At 39.9% G+C, this 16,869-nt stretch overlaps 1 protein-coding gene across 1 annotated transcript in view; it reads left to right on the top strand.

The window, feature by feature from the left end:
- LOC127629944 (serine/threonine-protein kinase NLK-like) overlaps positions 1-12,868 on the top strand; it is an 85,217-nt gene extending 72,349 nt beyond the window's left edge. Inside the window, exons 8-11 of the mRNA XM_052107266.1 lie at positions 7,211-7,297; positions 7,653-7,851; positions 9,007-9,100; positions 10,901-12,868. Coding sequence (XP_051963226.1) covers positions 7,211-7,297; positions 7,653-7,851; positions 9,007-9,100; positions 10,901-10,955 — 435 coding nt within the window. The 3' untranslated portion in view covers positions 10,956-12,868. The remainder of the gene's footprint in view (positions 1-7,210; positions 7,298-7,652; positions 7,852-9,006; positions 9,101-10,900) is intronic.
- The last annotated feature ends 4,001 nt before the right edge of the window (positions 12,869-16,869 follow it).

The raw sequence follows: 16,869 nt of genomic DNA, 5'->3' as shown, positions 1-16,869 counted from the left end.
ACCCATTTGGATATCCCTGGGATAGCTTTCCACGCTTTGAAGCGTAACGCTAGAGGGTGAATGGCCAAGTCGCCCCGATTGCCGCACACAGCGAGCTGAACAGAATGTGTGAGCGCGCTTACTGTGCTTATGCATGACTGCTCGCAGACAGCAGGGACAGGCTGTTCTGTGAGTGACTTCCCGATTGAGGTGAATGGGGAAAGAGTCACATCTGTGAAGTGATGCGCGAGCATAGTCACGGGCATGGGACTTACATACAGAGAGGTGTTTGCTGGCGTGTGACAGAGCGGGCAGAGAATGGGCGCGCGCACGGATTCGTGGGCGCGTTTGTTGACTCGAACACTCGAGCTGGCTGTGCCTGCTTTATGTGAGTGGGCTCTGATAGGGACACGGGAAGTGTAATGCTTGTGTGTAGGGGTGAACACTGGATTGTGGGCACATTTTCTACACATAAGGCATGTTTGGTTTTCACAAGATTTCTTTGGGTCGCCGTGAAAACGGCATTTGAGTGCAGGCAAGCGGGCAGTATCACCGGCTTGTTGGCTGCTGAATCCACTACTGCAGTAGCCTGAGAGAAGGGGACTGACAGGGGGCGAAGCTTTGACGGTGGTCCGGCCGCGGCGGGACTGAGCCGTTGTTTCCTTAACAAAGCTAGGAGGACTTCGGTTGCTCAGGTTTCACTCACCGCGGAACCGAAGAGACCGGACGGAGAGAGCGGCGCGTTGAGCTTCTCCCATGTCGGCTAGCGTTAGCCATAGGTGTCTCTCGGTCACAGTCAGCGCGGCCATGCACTTTCCTAGGGCTTGAGCTGCAGCTTTGGTGGCGCGAAGGGCGAGATCCGTCTTGCTCCTTAGATCTGAACAGCCTCTGGGTGCCTGCCTTTCTCATCCCACTCTCGAAGAAGGTCCGCTTGGAGGATCTGTAAAACGACCATGGAATGCAGAGCAGATGCGGCTTGGCCGGCGGCGGCATAGGCGCGGCCAACGCAGGCGGAAGTAGTTCTGCAGGCCTTAGACGGGAGCACTGGCTTAGACCGCCATCTCGCGGAGGGCGGGCAAAGGTGTGCTGCTACCGAATCCTCGACCGGGGGGATGGAAGAGTAGCCCCTCTCGGTGGCGCCGTCCACCGAAGCAAGAGAGGTGGAGACATGGTATCGGTTCCTGGCCGAGAGAGGCGCCTTCCACGATTTAGAGAGCTCGGCGTGGAGTTCCGGCAGGAAGGGAGCGGCCCCGGGCCGCGGGCGCCGCGCGCGGCGACGGCTCTGAAGAAAGCAGCCATCGAGTCTGTTGGGAGCCTGCTCAGAGGGCGGTGACCACTCAAGCCCGAGGCGTTCGACGGCCTGTGTGAGGAGGCGCGTTAGTTCTTCCTCGACTCCGGCGCGGGTCCTGCTGGATTCCTGGGCCGAGGAGGAGGCTTGGGAGCCTGACCACTCCTCGCTGCCTGAAGCCAGGATGGAACAGCAGCCCTTATCCTCCGCCTCGTCATCCGAGATGGCAACAGTGCGGCCGCTCGGCGGCAACTGTGCATCCCGGGGGGCGGGGAGGGTGAAAGCGAGGCTCGAGGGAGAGGCTCCGGCGAGGTAGTCGCTTCTAACACCGGTTCCGGCAGCCTTTGGGAGCGCTGCTTCTTTCTGCGCGGCGAAACGAAAGGCGGCGCGGCGGCTTCGGTTTTGAGTGCTTCGAGTCGAGCCCGCAGGGTCGACATCGGAAGCTCCTCGCAGAGGTCGCATCCGCCGTCAGCGAGGGCGAGCTCTGCATGTTCCAGTCCCAGGCAGAGAGCGCATATGAGGTGGCGGTCTCCAGCGCTGAGAGGGGCGCGGCATGAGGCGCAGGTGGTGCGAGGCATCTTTAAAAAGACGCTCGTTGCTCTTTTTGTGAAGTTCGCTGAGGAACTAGCTTGCTCTAAAAAGGATACGTCGCCGGATGGCGTAGCTCGCAGGACGGCTGAAGGTGTCCAAGACGGCCGGCTTCTTCGAGCGCTGTCCAAGCTTGCTAGATGCCCCTCGAACGGCGACGCGGCTTCTGCAGTTCAGAGATGCGAAGAGCTTCGCTGAATAGATGAAAATCAGGGTTCCAGCCTACGAACTTACGCTTATATGCACTCTAGCCACGCCCATTTTGGCGGGCTTTGATACAGTGACGGCGCGGGCGCCTGTCATTGGACGCAAGTTCACTCAAGTTCGTCTATAGGCTGCAGCAGTTGCCGCAGAGCAACCTATGAGCTCGCTAGCTAGCCCGCTCAAGGTATGCAGTTGCTGCACTGCATTGACAATGGATACAAAATTAAGGATAATTTTTTGGCTTCAATATCTCAGAAAAGATGAATCTTTCCCTAGAAAGCTAGCTTACGCAATACGAGAGAACCTCTCGTAAGAGAACTCCGTTATGAATATTTATCTTCACTTTAATCAGACATTATGGCTTGCATGGTAAGGTTAAAAGGCTGCAGAACACACTGGTGCGTGCTCTAAAGATGTAATTCAGTAACTCATTAGATGATATCTGACAGATCCGCATATGAACAGGGACTTTGTTATGAACGCACACAAAGTTTACCCGACTGTCTAGACTAGAATTTAAATTAATGTCACAATTAATTGCTTTTTGTCACATTTGCGACCATTTTAGTCGCAGTCAGGAGCTCTGGTAGATTGACAATCTGCTACAAACTGAACTCTAATGCACCTGCTAACAGATGGTTGATGTTTTATTTTCCCCTCTCGGTGCGACAATTCTGCGTAGCCACTGGTGTTTGGTTATTGCGGCAGGCACATGGGGTTTAGCAGATTAATGATATATTCAATTAATGACTCGTTGAGCGCATCAAGTACAATGAACCCAAAAACTGGAGACATCAGATGGTTAGTAGGATGCTGCTTTATAAACCTCTAGTCAGAAATGAATGAATTATGCAAATCAGGTATAAGTGCAAACACACCCAAAACTTTAGTGCCAAATGCAATTTTCATTGCACAATTCCCAATCTTGCAAGTTGTTTCTGAGTGTTTTTGTACCCAGAATGCTGCAATCTGGCTCTCTATCACATCCTCTGAAGCCTGGATCTCTTACCAAATACACAGACATTGTTTTGAAATCTTGGTGACAATTTCAAAGCTCCAAGTTTCCATTTTAAAAGGCCAGTCCTTAAAGTCACACATCATGTTCACATGCATGTGGGGGGCCTTGCGCACTTTGTACACCCTGTCCTGTTCTTGTTCTAAAAATAGAGAAGATCTGATTTGGGCTGTTTTGAAATCAGATCCATCTGGAGCTTTAGGGATCTTCATCCTCACCATCTCGGCTCTAACACTTAGCCAGATTAGTTTGAGAATCTAAGTGCATCTGAGAGATAAACCGTTCAGCGGTGTCTCTTTTCCTGCTCTCAAACGAGCGCTAAGTGCTACCATTCAAACTGAAACCGGAAACAAATGTGCTTTCACACAGTCTGACTGTCTGTTTAAAGAGGGGAAGATTTACACCCCTGCCCCACGTGAATGTTATTCTATCTCAATGCGGCACTCTGCTTCAAAACGCCACTCTTCTCTTGGTTGTTTTCTTTCTCTTTTGCTCTCTTCCTCTCTCTCTCTCTCTCTCTCTCTCTCTTTCTCATACTCTCTTTTGTCTCACAATATCTCTGACTCACAAACACACTGCCATGCTCCTGTTTTTATATACCGCTACTGCAGGAACATAGCCATGTTTTTTTCTGTTTGCAGTCTTCGATAACTGTAAAAACAAAAAACACGTACAGCAGGAGCATTGTTCGATGTGCAATGAATGCTGCTTTTTTAACTTGCTAACTGGAAAACAAACAAACGAACAAGTCCTATCCACATGTTTGTCCTTACTTGGCCCTCTCCCAGGTGCAGCAATGTCGGCTCTCCCTACAGTCGCGGGTCTGAAGGGCTTTGTGTTGTTTTGCTGCCATGATGATCAATGGCTTGTTTGTGATACTTGGGCGAGATTGCCCAGAGAGCAGGGGGAGATTATGAAGAGAGTGGTGGTTAAAGCTGGAGTCTGCACCTGTTGCTGAGTGTTGCTGGGATTTTTGGTGGGCCAGGCGGGCAGTCGGAGGTCACGTGGACGCTGCCTCACAGGAAGTCGAGGCTTCTCTCCATTCCCCTATAGCTATGGCTTGGGCTTGTGTCACCAGTCAAAAAGAGGAAAAACAGAGCTGTCGTGTGGTTTTACCTTAAAGTAACAGTATGTCTATTATTTAGTCTGTGTAGTCTCATGTGGTTCTGTGTTTGTCCTATGTTGATTTATGTAGCACCATGATCCCGGATGAACTTTGTCTGTTTCGCTGTGTACTGTACTAACTGTATATGGTTGAACGACAATAAATACCACTTGACTTAAATTATGTCATCATTTACATAACTTTATGTTGTTCCAAACCCATTTGACTTTCTGTTTCGAATCACTATTCACCTTCATTTTATCCTTTTACCATTTCTTATTTTTCGAACAGTAATTACATGGATAGATCAATGTACTGTACAGGGTTTCAACATATAATGGAAAGTCATACTAATAAAATGTTTAAAACGTAATAGAGATTTCTATAGTTTATATAAATTGTTCTAGTTATCCCATCTTTGTTGTAACGAACGCCAATCCCCAAGTTCACCCCGCCCCCTCTAGCTCTCACACTCGCTCCCAATCACCGGAATATTAGTTTCACCTGCACTGTTCTATTCCCCTATTTATACTCTGCCCTTTCTCCCCACAGTTGTTGGTTATTGTTTAGCTTCCCCTTCGCTTTGCCAGCTCTAGTGTTTCGCTAGCTTCCCTGTTTAAACTACTCTCTTGTTTTGTCTCTGTGTATTTGAGCTCCCGGCTTCGACCTTACGCTTCCCTTTAATCTCTTCTTGTGCGTGTGACATTTGTGAGTGTAATCTCTAAGTTACTTAAAACTAAATATTTTTCCAGTTATCATGAATGACCGGAAAAGTCATGGAAATGTTTTGGTCAAAATAGGCAAATTACTCAACCAGTGCTGGGACATTTTGAAATTATTGGCACCAGTCGATACTGTAACTGTACCCACATGACTGACTGATAAATACCCCCCCACCCTCCAACCACGTGTTAGTTTAAAAAATAACAGACAGCCTTGTCAATGTATAATAAACTTTTTTGTGTGTGAATTTTGAGTAAATATCATGTTAAATTAGTGTTTATTTCAACAAATCTGTGTGCCATTTGTTGTCATTAAATTTGGCATTATATTTAGCACTGGCCACCCTTCTTTTGAGATATTGGTATCTAGATATTTGGAGGGGACTTACCACATAGTCCACAGTTTCTGCAATAAATGTGTTTGTATTGAATTTTTTAATGTGAGTTATTAATTATAAAAACTGTATATCCTTTCATCTATGCTAAAATGAAAACTTTCCTGACCCATGACTTATTGAAAAAAATTGTATATATAAATTATATGAGTAAGAGTCCCCCAGCCACTGGGGATTGCGTTAGCAAGGGCGTCTGGCGTAAAAAAAAATATATATTTTTTTAAAAAAACCTGTGGCAAGTCAAATATGCAGATCACGGATGGTACGCTGTTAGTTTCAACCCCCAATGGGAGCAGCGGAAAGAAGAAGATATATAATTTTTTCAATTATGTATCTTATTTATGTTACATTGTTTTAGCACAATGAGTCGACTTTTCAGATGGTTCCTTACCCACCTTAGGCAAAATTTCCAACTTATATCATATTATATTACAGATCTTGAACAATTTTACCGTGACGCCATCTGACCAGTCTTAAATACGGGACAAATCACGTCCCGTATTGATTCGATACGGGATGCATCATTTCATATTTAAATACTGGATGAGTGGCAACCCTATCCATGTCACAAAAAGTGCAGTACAAGTTATGTGCAGAAGTTTTGGATTTGTTCAAGTGCCTAATCATAATAATGAACAATAGGAGCCTAATAGTGTTGATTTCCTTATAAAGCAGCATTATTATAAAAAAACTGAGAGCATGTTCTGAATGCTTCTGTCTACATTAATAGCATCACTCTTTCACTCCCTTCTTGTGTCTGGTAGCTTGTCTAGTATATCTGAAGTTTATGACTTAATTTCACTGAGCACTTAGCACCACATTTGTCCATTTCCCGTCTTCTTCCTCAATCTCTTGCCCTCACGTCCATCATCTATACACTCAACCCTGGCAATACATCAAACCTTTTGAAAGAAGGTGAATCACCAGCTAGGGTTATCATCTGTTCTCTGCTGAAAGAACCTAACCAGGGAAAACAAGCAATTACTGCCGGGTTTTAAACTCTTTGGCGAATCAGCTGGGGGGCTTGGGATGGGGGGAAGGTGTGTGGAGGAGATAATTAGACACAGTTAAAAATAACCCAGCTCATTGTCTCCGCTGTCCCATATCCTCAGATAAGTGTGTGGCTATTGCAGGATGGATCATGTGCTGCTGTTAGGAATGTCCTGCATACTTGAGATGATTGCGTGCAGCTGATCAGTCACTGGGTTGCTGTTGATCACATGACATGCTCAGAGGAAGCTACTTGAATGTTTTGATTTTCTCAGAACAGAACAACAATGTTTAGAGGTGACTGTTTCTAAGTCAGGTTCATTGCGTACGTTTACATGTATGATCATTTACAAGCTTAATAATGTGGCAATGTAAGGTAAAGGTCATAAACAGTCATTTTATTGGTTACAGGCCTTAAACATATTAAGCAAACCAGATTGGAAGGCATACATATTTGCTTAGCACCAAGTTTCGCTGTACATGTAAACACCTATACGGGCATTCTAGTGGGTTATTCAATGTGTGTGTGTGTGTGTGTGTAGTTTTTGATGTCAAAAAGATGTCAACAGATTAACCAAGATGTAAATATTTCATGCAAAAACATTTGTAATGTGCTTTTAATAGTTATCAGCATTTTGTTGTATTTGTAAAGACATTCAGTCCCACACTTATCTCTACTTTAATTTTTACAAACAACAATACACAATGAATTATATACAGTATGCAACATTCTGTCATCTTGAATCAGTGTTCAGAACTGAATTGTCCAGATTCAGAACTGGTGCAATCTGAAAGTATATTTCTTTCCTGTGTACACTGTATAGTCTCTTATATTTCTAAATGTGAATGTACAGTATAAGGCTGATGCAAGGGACAAGATACGCAGAGACTTAACACTGATTGTGTCATTTCCTGTCTCTGCAGCCCTCACTTCCTGTCCTGTATACCCTGTCCAGTCAAGCAACCCATGAGGCTGTTCACCTCCTCTGCAGGATGCTGGTCTTTGACCCAGTGAGTGTTCTAGATGCTCTTTCTTCTATCTTGCCATCAAAAGATGGAACATGGCAAACATCGCAAAATAAAATAGATAGTCCAGTGTTCATGGCACAAGACACAGCAAGATGCGACAAAAAAGGCAAAGATGACCATCTGACGATTATCTACCTACACCAACAATTAAAAAATAGTGCAGATGCAATGCATGAATTCGTCCTGTGTAAACACTCCTAGCACAACTTTTTTTTTTAAATCGAATAATATAAACATTTGTATAAAAACATAACCGTAAAATGTATTTATTTTAAAATAAAAATGTATTGCACGTTATAAAAGAAAAGTTCAAGCCTAAATTTGTTCCCCCATACAGTTGAAGCGGATCTCTGCAAAGGATGCCCTGGCACACCCATATTTGGATGAGGGGCGTCTGCGCTACCACACCTGCATGTGCAAATGCTGCTACACCACATCTTCTGGCCGCGTCTACACCAGTGACTTTGAGCCCATCACCAATCCCAAGTTTGACGACGGCTTCGAGAAAAATCTGACGTCAGTACGGCAAGTCAAAGGTGAGTCCACCATTTGCCACGAACAAGCGCTCCTCTGTTCTGTCAATAAAGATTATTTCAAAGGGGACCTGTGTAGCTTAGCAAGTAAAAACGCTGACTACCGCACCTTGAGTCGTAAGTTCAAATCCAGGGTGTGCTGAGTGACTCCAGTCAGGCTTCCTAAGCAACCAATTGGCCCGGTAGCTAGAGTGGGTTGAGTCACGTTGGGTGTTCTCCTCGTGGTCATTTTACATTGTACATTTTGTGTTCCTTGGAAGCAAGACATTCATTAGTGTTTGAAATAACATGAGGGTGATTAAAAATTACAGAATTTATATTTTTGAGTGAACTGTCTCTTTAAGAGAGACGAAGGTCTTAATTGAATTGGACCTATTTAAGAGCATGGATTCGTCATGCCACTGCGTGTTAATCAGAAGCCTTGCCAGTCCCCTCCTTCTCCCATTCCCCTGCTGCTTCTGTTGTTTTGGTCCCTTGTTTTCATCCTTCATTTGGGGCCCCTGGTTCTGCGCTCGACTTCAATTGTCAGTGGGTATTAGTGAGAGTCTGTCACTAAAAGCAGGCTTACTGTGCTGTGGGCTGAAAATAACCATGCCCTTCACCCTCCTCTTCCTCTATCCTGTGTGTGTGACGTGTTTCCACGGATGGATTAGTCAGTGCGGATGGAACCGACCACCTGGAGACTTAAAGAGCTTTAGGGTAGGCAGCCGTGTTTGGAACGTGAGGGGAACCCCTCTTGCATCGACACATGAGGAAAGTCTACGTTGCCCAAGCTAGTTCAAAAGACTCAGTCCATTGGTTCAATTAATTTTGCTGTTTCAAGCGGGTGAAGATGCTTAAACAGAAGAAGCAATGTTCTGATAGTCCCACACTGTTTATTTTTTTTCAGGGAAAGCAACCTACAAATGGCTTACTCATATTTGTCTATCCAAATTTGATTAGGATGCATTATTTTACCATTTGAAAAAATGTCACAACACCTTGTTGTTCAAGAAGGGGATTTTTAAACTTAAGTTTCAAGATCCCCTCCTTAGCGATTTGCAAACAAAACCTGTTTACCTACAGTGAATCCCTCATCAAGATTACATGAACATCTAAACGTATTAACTTATAATGATTTCTTATTTCTCAACACCCATCCTGTTGTTCTTTGCACAGAGATCATTCACCAGTTCATCCTGGAGCAGCAGAAGGGGAATCGGGTACCGCTCTGTATCAACCCCCAGTCTGCTGCCTTCAAAAGCTTTATCAGGTGAGGGTGCCATTCACTTTGTGTACTATTCTCATTTATGGGTGAATCTCATAAGACGTGCAAGCAACTCTTGCTTGTCAAATGTCAAATGTTACATTTCACTCCAAAAACCAAAAGAAAAACTAAGCCTGTTATAGGAAATTTATAAAGTCCATTAGAATTCCCTCGTAATAAAATTACCACGGTGTTACTATTGTAACCATATTTTAACCTTGACATTCATAGTAAATCATAGTAATAATAATGAAAATAATAATTTTGTGGTTATTATTATTTGTGGGTATTTGTAGTAAAACCATAGTAACCACAAGAATTACCATGGTTAATCTATAATAAAACCATGGTTATTATATGGATAAAGTATACTTCTATTTTTGCCAACACCAAAAAAAACAAACAAAACATAAACATGGTTACTTAATTCACTTAGTTACTAGTTACTTACATAGTTACTACAATAGTACTATAGTAAAACCATGGTTTCACCAAAAAACAAAACATGGTTAGCCTACAACAGAGGTGGTTACTACAATATTACTATAATAGTCTACAATAATAAAACCATAACCACAAAACTGGTGAGTTTTTCTGTATTATCACTATATGGTTTCACAATGAATAGCATGGTTGAAATATGGTAACTGTAGTAACATCATCGTAAATTTATTGCAAGGGAATGCAAAATTTATTGTTGAGGGAACACAAACTTTTGCTAAGGAATGCAAAAATTACCTGTAAAATCGTCAGATTATTTTGCATTGTGAAATTATTTTTATGACAATTAAACAAATTTCCCACCACCAAAATTCTATATACTGTAACATATTAATAAAAATCATCTTGGCTGTACACAAAATAAAATAAAAATGTATCAAGGTAAATTAAATTAGTGCAACAAATACTGCTATGATTTTACAATTTAAATTAGAATTATTTTATGTACAGTATATTTTTTTCCTGCTATACTGACAGATATTTCATTTTGTTTGAAAGTGCCATATACTGTATAGTCTATTCTATATAAATGCTCTAAAATCAAGCGATAATATACTGTATTATGTCATTTTACTTAAAAGGTAAATTTTGTGCACAATTAATAATCATGAATAATTGAGATTACATTTATAGCTGCCACAATGAATTAATAATACAAAGTGTCAGTTACAGCATTACTTTGAAGTATACTCCCGTTGTGCAAAAAAATCTATTTGCAACGTGCTTTTTGCAGCAGTGGATCATTAACCAATCATAGACATGTCCATTACTCTGTGTAAACATTTGCTGTTCATGTTGCTCAGAATGCCGAAGTGATGTTGACTGTTTAGGCACTGTCTTGATTTTCTGATGTATAAAAACAGCAATAAAGTAATTTAGGAACTGTTCTCAGCTTATTTTGGATGTGTAGCCTACATAAAGAATACAACATACAGATTTCCCATACAAAATGAGTATTTGATGTAAATTCTGTTGGTCGAAATTAATCGTAATTAAAGTATCAAGGGAAATCATCTATATTATTTTGGTCATAATCGTGCAGCCCTACTTGTTTGATGTTTAAAATGAATCTGTTAATATTTAGGCAGACTTGTATTGATAATTGTCTTATTACGCTAGTATTTTATCAGCTACTTAAACTTTTGGTATTGTGGTATACCTAATGTTAACTAAAACAATCATACAATCACTACAGTAGTTGATCCTGCATTTTACTGCTTAGTCGCAACACCTCAACACTAGATGGAGACATCTGCCTATCCTTAAAGCAAGACATAACAGTCCTCTCTTTCTCTCTCTCCACAGCTCGACAGTAGCTCAGCCCTCTGAGATGCCTCCATCTCCTCTGGTTTGGGAGTAGCTGAGTATTGCCATAAAGATGATGTCGAATATAAGAGTGGTAGTGGACACCTCTCCTGCAGCCTGTCCCGCGCCCACACCCCCTGGACTACTGACCCACAGGCCTCCCCAAACCTGCGTAGCATTTCACTGGAGTCTAGGACTAGCCATGTCGCTGATGTGTGTGTGTGTACTGTAAGACTTAGAAAATTGAGTTTTATCAAAGCAACCACTGCTGATCGAATTCAAAACGGGACACGGGAAGGGTGAGGGTGATCTCGGGGTGGTTTGTCCGTACAATAGAAGCATACCCACTGCTCTGTAGTTGTATACTGAAGGTTTGTTAAGATGCACACTTACAAACCCATACCCTAAGCAGACGAAGTCGACCCCTGTGGACTTGAATGTATTTTAAACACCAGGGCGGCATCCTCTGCACGGCATTTCTGAAGGAAAACGCATCACTTCTAAGTGTGTGCGCGAGTAGGCATGCTTTATTTATTAATGGAAAGAGGAAGCCGCGTGCAGTGCTTCATGTAGAATGGAAAAGAAGGCAACTTTCTCTGCTTCTCTCTTTTTCTCTCACGCTAGCACCTTACTAAGAACTGTGACCACTCGTTCGGCTAGAGTGAGCTCATCGCATTTATTTCCTTTAACAGAAGTGTGAATGTTGATTTTATGATTTCCTTCCATTTTCACTTTCGTCTATGTGTTTCCTTTGTCTATCCATATATCTTTGTTTGTTTGTATCTCGCTTTCTGTCTCACTTTCGCTCTCATAAGATAACTTTTTGTCAGTAAAAGTCAGTATTCCTTAGTGCAACACTTTGCAGAGATACTGATAAGCAGGCGTTTTGTAGTACTCCTGAACGTAGACATGTTGTGTCAGTATTTAGTCTTTTGGGGTAACCGAACGGCACAGCAATTTAAAAGCGTCAAGGATCCAAAGCATGAGATTGGCCTGAGGTGAAATGCACAACTTGCTGTCTGCTTAAAAAGGGTTTATCCATTTAAGTCCATCTTCATGTCCAGCCTACTGTATAGGCAAAGAGCATGTCGATAAGTCTTGAAAGTGTTTGTCTCCTACTGAGACTGAATAAAGGAATAGTGTGTAACGACATGTAATACATATGGGAACGTCAGTATGTTTGTTTGATGACCTTTGACCTGTACCCAATATCCCTGCAGTAGTACCCAGAACATACAGCATGCAGAGAATTGAACCAAATTATAAGTAAAACAAAGACTAAATAGAGCAAAGATTACTCAAGGAAATTTAGATAAATCATTCCATAATAACAATGGTACATTACCAAACCTTGTCTCTTAATGGGATAGTTTACCCAAAAATAATAATTCTGTCATTTGATCACCCTCATGTTTTGTCAAACCTACTATTATTAGGGGGCGGAAGAAAGTCATTCAGGATTTGAGGATGAGTAAATGATGACTGAATTTTCATTTTTGGGTGAACTATCCCTTTAAGACAAGTGTAGAACACCATTGTTTGAATGCATGTATGGACCCTGTGCATGTTTTTAACTGACTGTGGCATCACAATAGTGATCCTGTTTTTGTCAGTTCAGTGTCTTCTTCTTTGACCCCCAAAGCCCTTTTCTGTTGAAGAGCTAATGCAGATTGTGAATCTGAAAAGGAACGATAGTATATGTTGTGGGTCTTGAAAGCAATTGGAGTAGTTTCACTGTAACATGCATTTATTTACTTTCATCACTCAAACTTAAAAAATCGAAATGAAAATATTTAATATATTTTTAGATAATTATTTTTATTTCTTCCTCAATGTGCTATGGCATGCTTTCCCATAATCCACTTGAGTATGGTATTAAATAAGTGAGTAGCAGGTAGATTTCAACAGAAATTCAAAATCTACAAAATAAATTATTGTACAAGAAATCGCCAACCACACACACACACACACAAAACAATGTAATACTGCTGTATAGTTGAATTAGCCTGCACATTTTTTTAGGGCTGTGAAATTGTATTTTATTTTTTGAGACTTGCATATAATTGTACAGATTTTTTTCTCTATCCGTTTTCTTCTATTTCCCCACTGCAATAGAGAGTCTAGACAAAAAAATACTCCAAATCAACAAACAAAAACAAACAAAAAACACAACCAATTATGTTAATTGTGTCTTGTGTGCTGCAGAGCTGTGGATATGAGTATAGAAGTAGTTTTTTTTTTATTATTAATATAATTAATTATTAATTTCCTTTAAAGAAACACTGAACTGTTTGTCTATATGTATATAATGGATTCACTTTGTTGGTCTCTACCTCTTGAGCTCAATGACTTGGTTGTTTACCTCCACGCTTTTATTTTTATGTGGAGATTTAAAACTTGAATGTCACTTCCAACTTTTATATTCCTATCAAACCCTGTATAAAGAAATCAAAGTCATTACAATTGCGATTGGTTGGAGGTGATTTCCATCATCATGTCCTTGTATAAACTACCATGTTTTCACCCCAGTGTTTTCTGACTGTTAGATCACAAAGCATATTTGTCCTTCGTGACAAGTCAAGTCACAATAATTAACATAGTATACTTCACATAGAAATGTTGGACGACAGAAAAGTACAATTACGTGGCAATGCTAGAACACAAGAAGCGAGCGTACCTAAGATAATGTGCGGATTCAAAGAGAGCAAGCTCGATCGGGCCAAACCGGAAAGGTACTAGCTTAGCTGTCGAGTTTTTATAAGAAGTTTGAAGTTTATACTCGGAGTTAATGGTATTTGAATAAATTTTACGACATATATGACTATAATATAAAGTTTGCATTTGATGATCTGAAAGCAAAGGAGGTGATTCTTAGGGACTGGAAAGGACTCTGTGGATGTGTTCTGTGTTTGAAAAATCACCGGTCTTGTTTCAGAGTGTAGATTTGAAGTATAGTGGTGAAGCTCATTAAATGTTGACATTTAAAAAACATTGCTGTTTCTGTCCTTATTTTACTCACAAATTCAGCCATGTGTACATTTATTTATTCTGTACTGCATCTAAAAACAATATTTCCAAGAAAACAACATTAAATGATAGATAAAAATATGGTAAGAAAAATGTAAGAACCCCCTGAAGGGTTACTTAAAAGCACAGTTCACTCAAAAATGAAAATTCTCTCATCATTTACTCACCCTCATGCTATCCCAAATGCGTATGACTTTCTTTCTTCTGCAGAACACAAACAAAGATTTAAAAAAAAAAATCTGAGGTCCAAAAAGCAGCACAAAAGTAATCCATAAGACTTCAGTGATAGTGATATGATATATGAGAAACAGATCAATATTTAAATCCTTTAACTATAAATCTCCATTTTCACTTTCAGATGTGTGTTGGGGGCTAAATATTTATCTGTTTCTCACCCAAATTATCATATTTCTTTTGAAGATATGGATTTAACCACTGGAGTTTTCTAGATTGCTTTTATACTGATGTTGCTGCAATTAAACATGAGCATGGAGATCTAATCGAGATGTGACTGAGCAAAAACAATGTTTCTTTATATGATGTTTAACTTTATTCTCAAACAAGTGAGATGATGTAAGATCATGATACAGGTGGGTTATTTTATTAGGCACAATATGAATTAGCATGTCACCAAAGAGCACTATTAAAGTAGTTTGTGTGGCTGATGCTGTATTCCAAGTCTTCTTAAGTCATATGACAGGTTTGTGTGTGGAACAAATACAAATCTAAGTTGTTCACTTAATAAAACCTCAGCCAAAGCAGCCTGTTCCTCACAATATGGCTTCAGAAGATTTGCTCAAGTCACATGGACTACTTTTATGTTGTTTTGTTTGTTGAAGTTTGACAGACGTGGTCTCTATGAATTGTTGTATGGCTAGAGCTGAATGAAAATTCTTCCGAAAATGCAACTTTTGTGTTTCACAGAAACATATCTGTAAATGGGTTAGAAACAAGATGAGTAAATAATGACAGATTGTTTTTTTTTTTACTATTCCTTAATGACAATAATGTCAGATATCCTTTTACCAAGGACATTTTGAAAAACCAGACATATTTTAGGAGCAATGCATACGTAGGCCAAAACTAACAGACAGATATCATTTTGTAGGTTAATGTTAAAGATGCCACAGTAAATGCTGTTTGTGTCTCAATCAAATTTGGAATGTTTCTTGAATATCTGACCAAGTGGGAGTAAAAGTGAAAAGAAAAACCTGTAGATGGAACATCAAAGCACTAAATGCTGATGCATGGGGAATTCTTCATGTGTGCATGTACGCATTGTGTGCACACATCAAGAATGACTTTGCTGTTGGGGTTTTTCCTTCTTAAACAATGGAAGCTTTCACTGGAGTCTCCAGGTGAAATGAGAGGATTGTAGGCCGCCATCTTGACACTGCACTGACTCCATGTACTAACAGTGAGTACAACTGGTCTTCAGCCCCTCTCATTTGAGTTGAGGTTCACAGGACAAAAATACACTGTAAGCCAGGACAAGTTAATTTAACTTAAACATTTTATGGAAACTTGTTGCTCTGAAAAAGTTACATTTTCCATTGTTAAAAAGTTTTGTTGACTCAACGTAACTTAGTTGTGTTATCTTTGCTTTGACTTCAGTTACATTGTCATAAAAATATGAACATTTTAACCAAAGATGTCTTGTTGAGACAACAGGTCAAACAATAGAAAAACGGTTTGATTTCAGCAATGTAGACTATACCTGTTTTATTGAAATAACATAAAAATAACATTGTTCAATATTAAATATTTTGTTTAGACAAAGTTGTTTAGCTAGATGGGACAAATTTAAGGTGATATTGTTTTGATTCAAAGTCATTTACATTTTGATTCAGAGTTAACGGACACTGATTTTAGTTGATTCAACATATGTTGAGTTGGCAAATGTGCTTGTTGATTCAACTTAAGTATACAAATTGATTCAAATAGAATGGACTAAAACAAGCTTAGATAAATAGATTGAATTAAAATATTCCAGTAAAATGAGAGAAATAGTTAAAACCATCCACCTAACTCAAAACACATAACAGAGGTTATATGTCAGGATTTATGTGAAGTAAATAGTTAAATAGTCAAAAGGCACTTTATCATTATAATGATAAATAATCATAGCCATAACATACTGAATAGTTAAATAGTCCAAAGTTAAAGAATGTATTTATTTATTTATTTATTGACTAAAGAATCTGTTTGTGTCAAAACTAAATAGGTTCTAACCTAAGAATATTTGCCAGAACTTTCCATTGGAGCTGAATAAAGAACCATGAGGTTCTACTGTATATACAGTATCCATCCAGAAACCTTTTTTTCACAGAGTGTATGGTGTGTGCTAGGTCAAGAGTCCTAGGGTTACTGTATGTTGGGTTACTCTGTGTTAAGACTCAAAGCAATAGTATCAATGAGGAACCTTCAGCTCCAATTTCATGAATCATTTACAGTTAAAAAGACACTGAGATTTCATTATTTTGAATGGTGTCACATTTGCTTGCAAGTTCCCCTTGCCCTAAAATGAACTGACTACCATGTGCTTTATTTATCATGTGCTTTATTTATCAATTATGTAAGATGTATTTGTTTAAAGTAAAGATAACCACCACATCATATATTTGTCACATTAGTAAGTTCTGCATTTTGAAATGAAAGCATGTCAAGAGCTGCTTGTCTTAGTAGAGAGATAAATAACAAATTAAGAAATTATATTTGTACATTTACATTGGTGCATTTGGCAGATGCTTTTATCCAAATTGACTTACAGTGCATTCAATGTACATTTTATCAGTTTGTACATACCTGTTTTTCATAAAGAAATTGAAGGCCATTTTAGGAGCATAAAGATTATTTGCATTTTAACATTATTTTTAAAAAGCACAATTCTCTTAAATTATCAGATAATGCTTCTACAGTTGTTTGTTTTTCTGAATTTCATC

Source organism: Xyrauchen texanus, chromosome 36 (assembly GCF_025860055.1).
Source record: "Xyrauchen texanus isolate HMW12.3.18 chromosome 36, RBS_HiC_50CHRs, whole genome shotgun sequence".
NCBI classification, from domain to species: domain Eukaryota; kingdom Metazoa; phylum Chordata; class Actinopteri; order Cypriniformes; family Catostomidae; genus Xyrauchen; species Xyrauchen texanus.
Note: the sequence above shows the minus strand (reverse complement) of the source record. Positions and strands in the feature narration are given on the sequence as shown.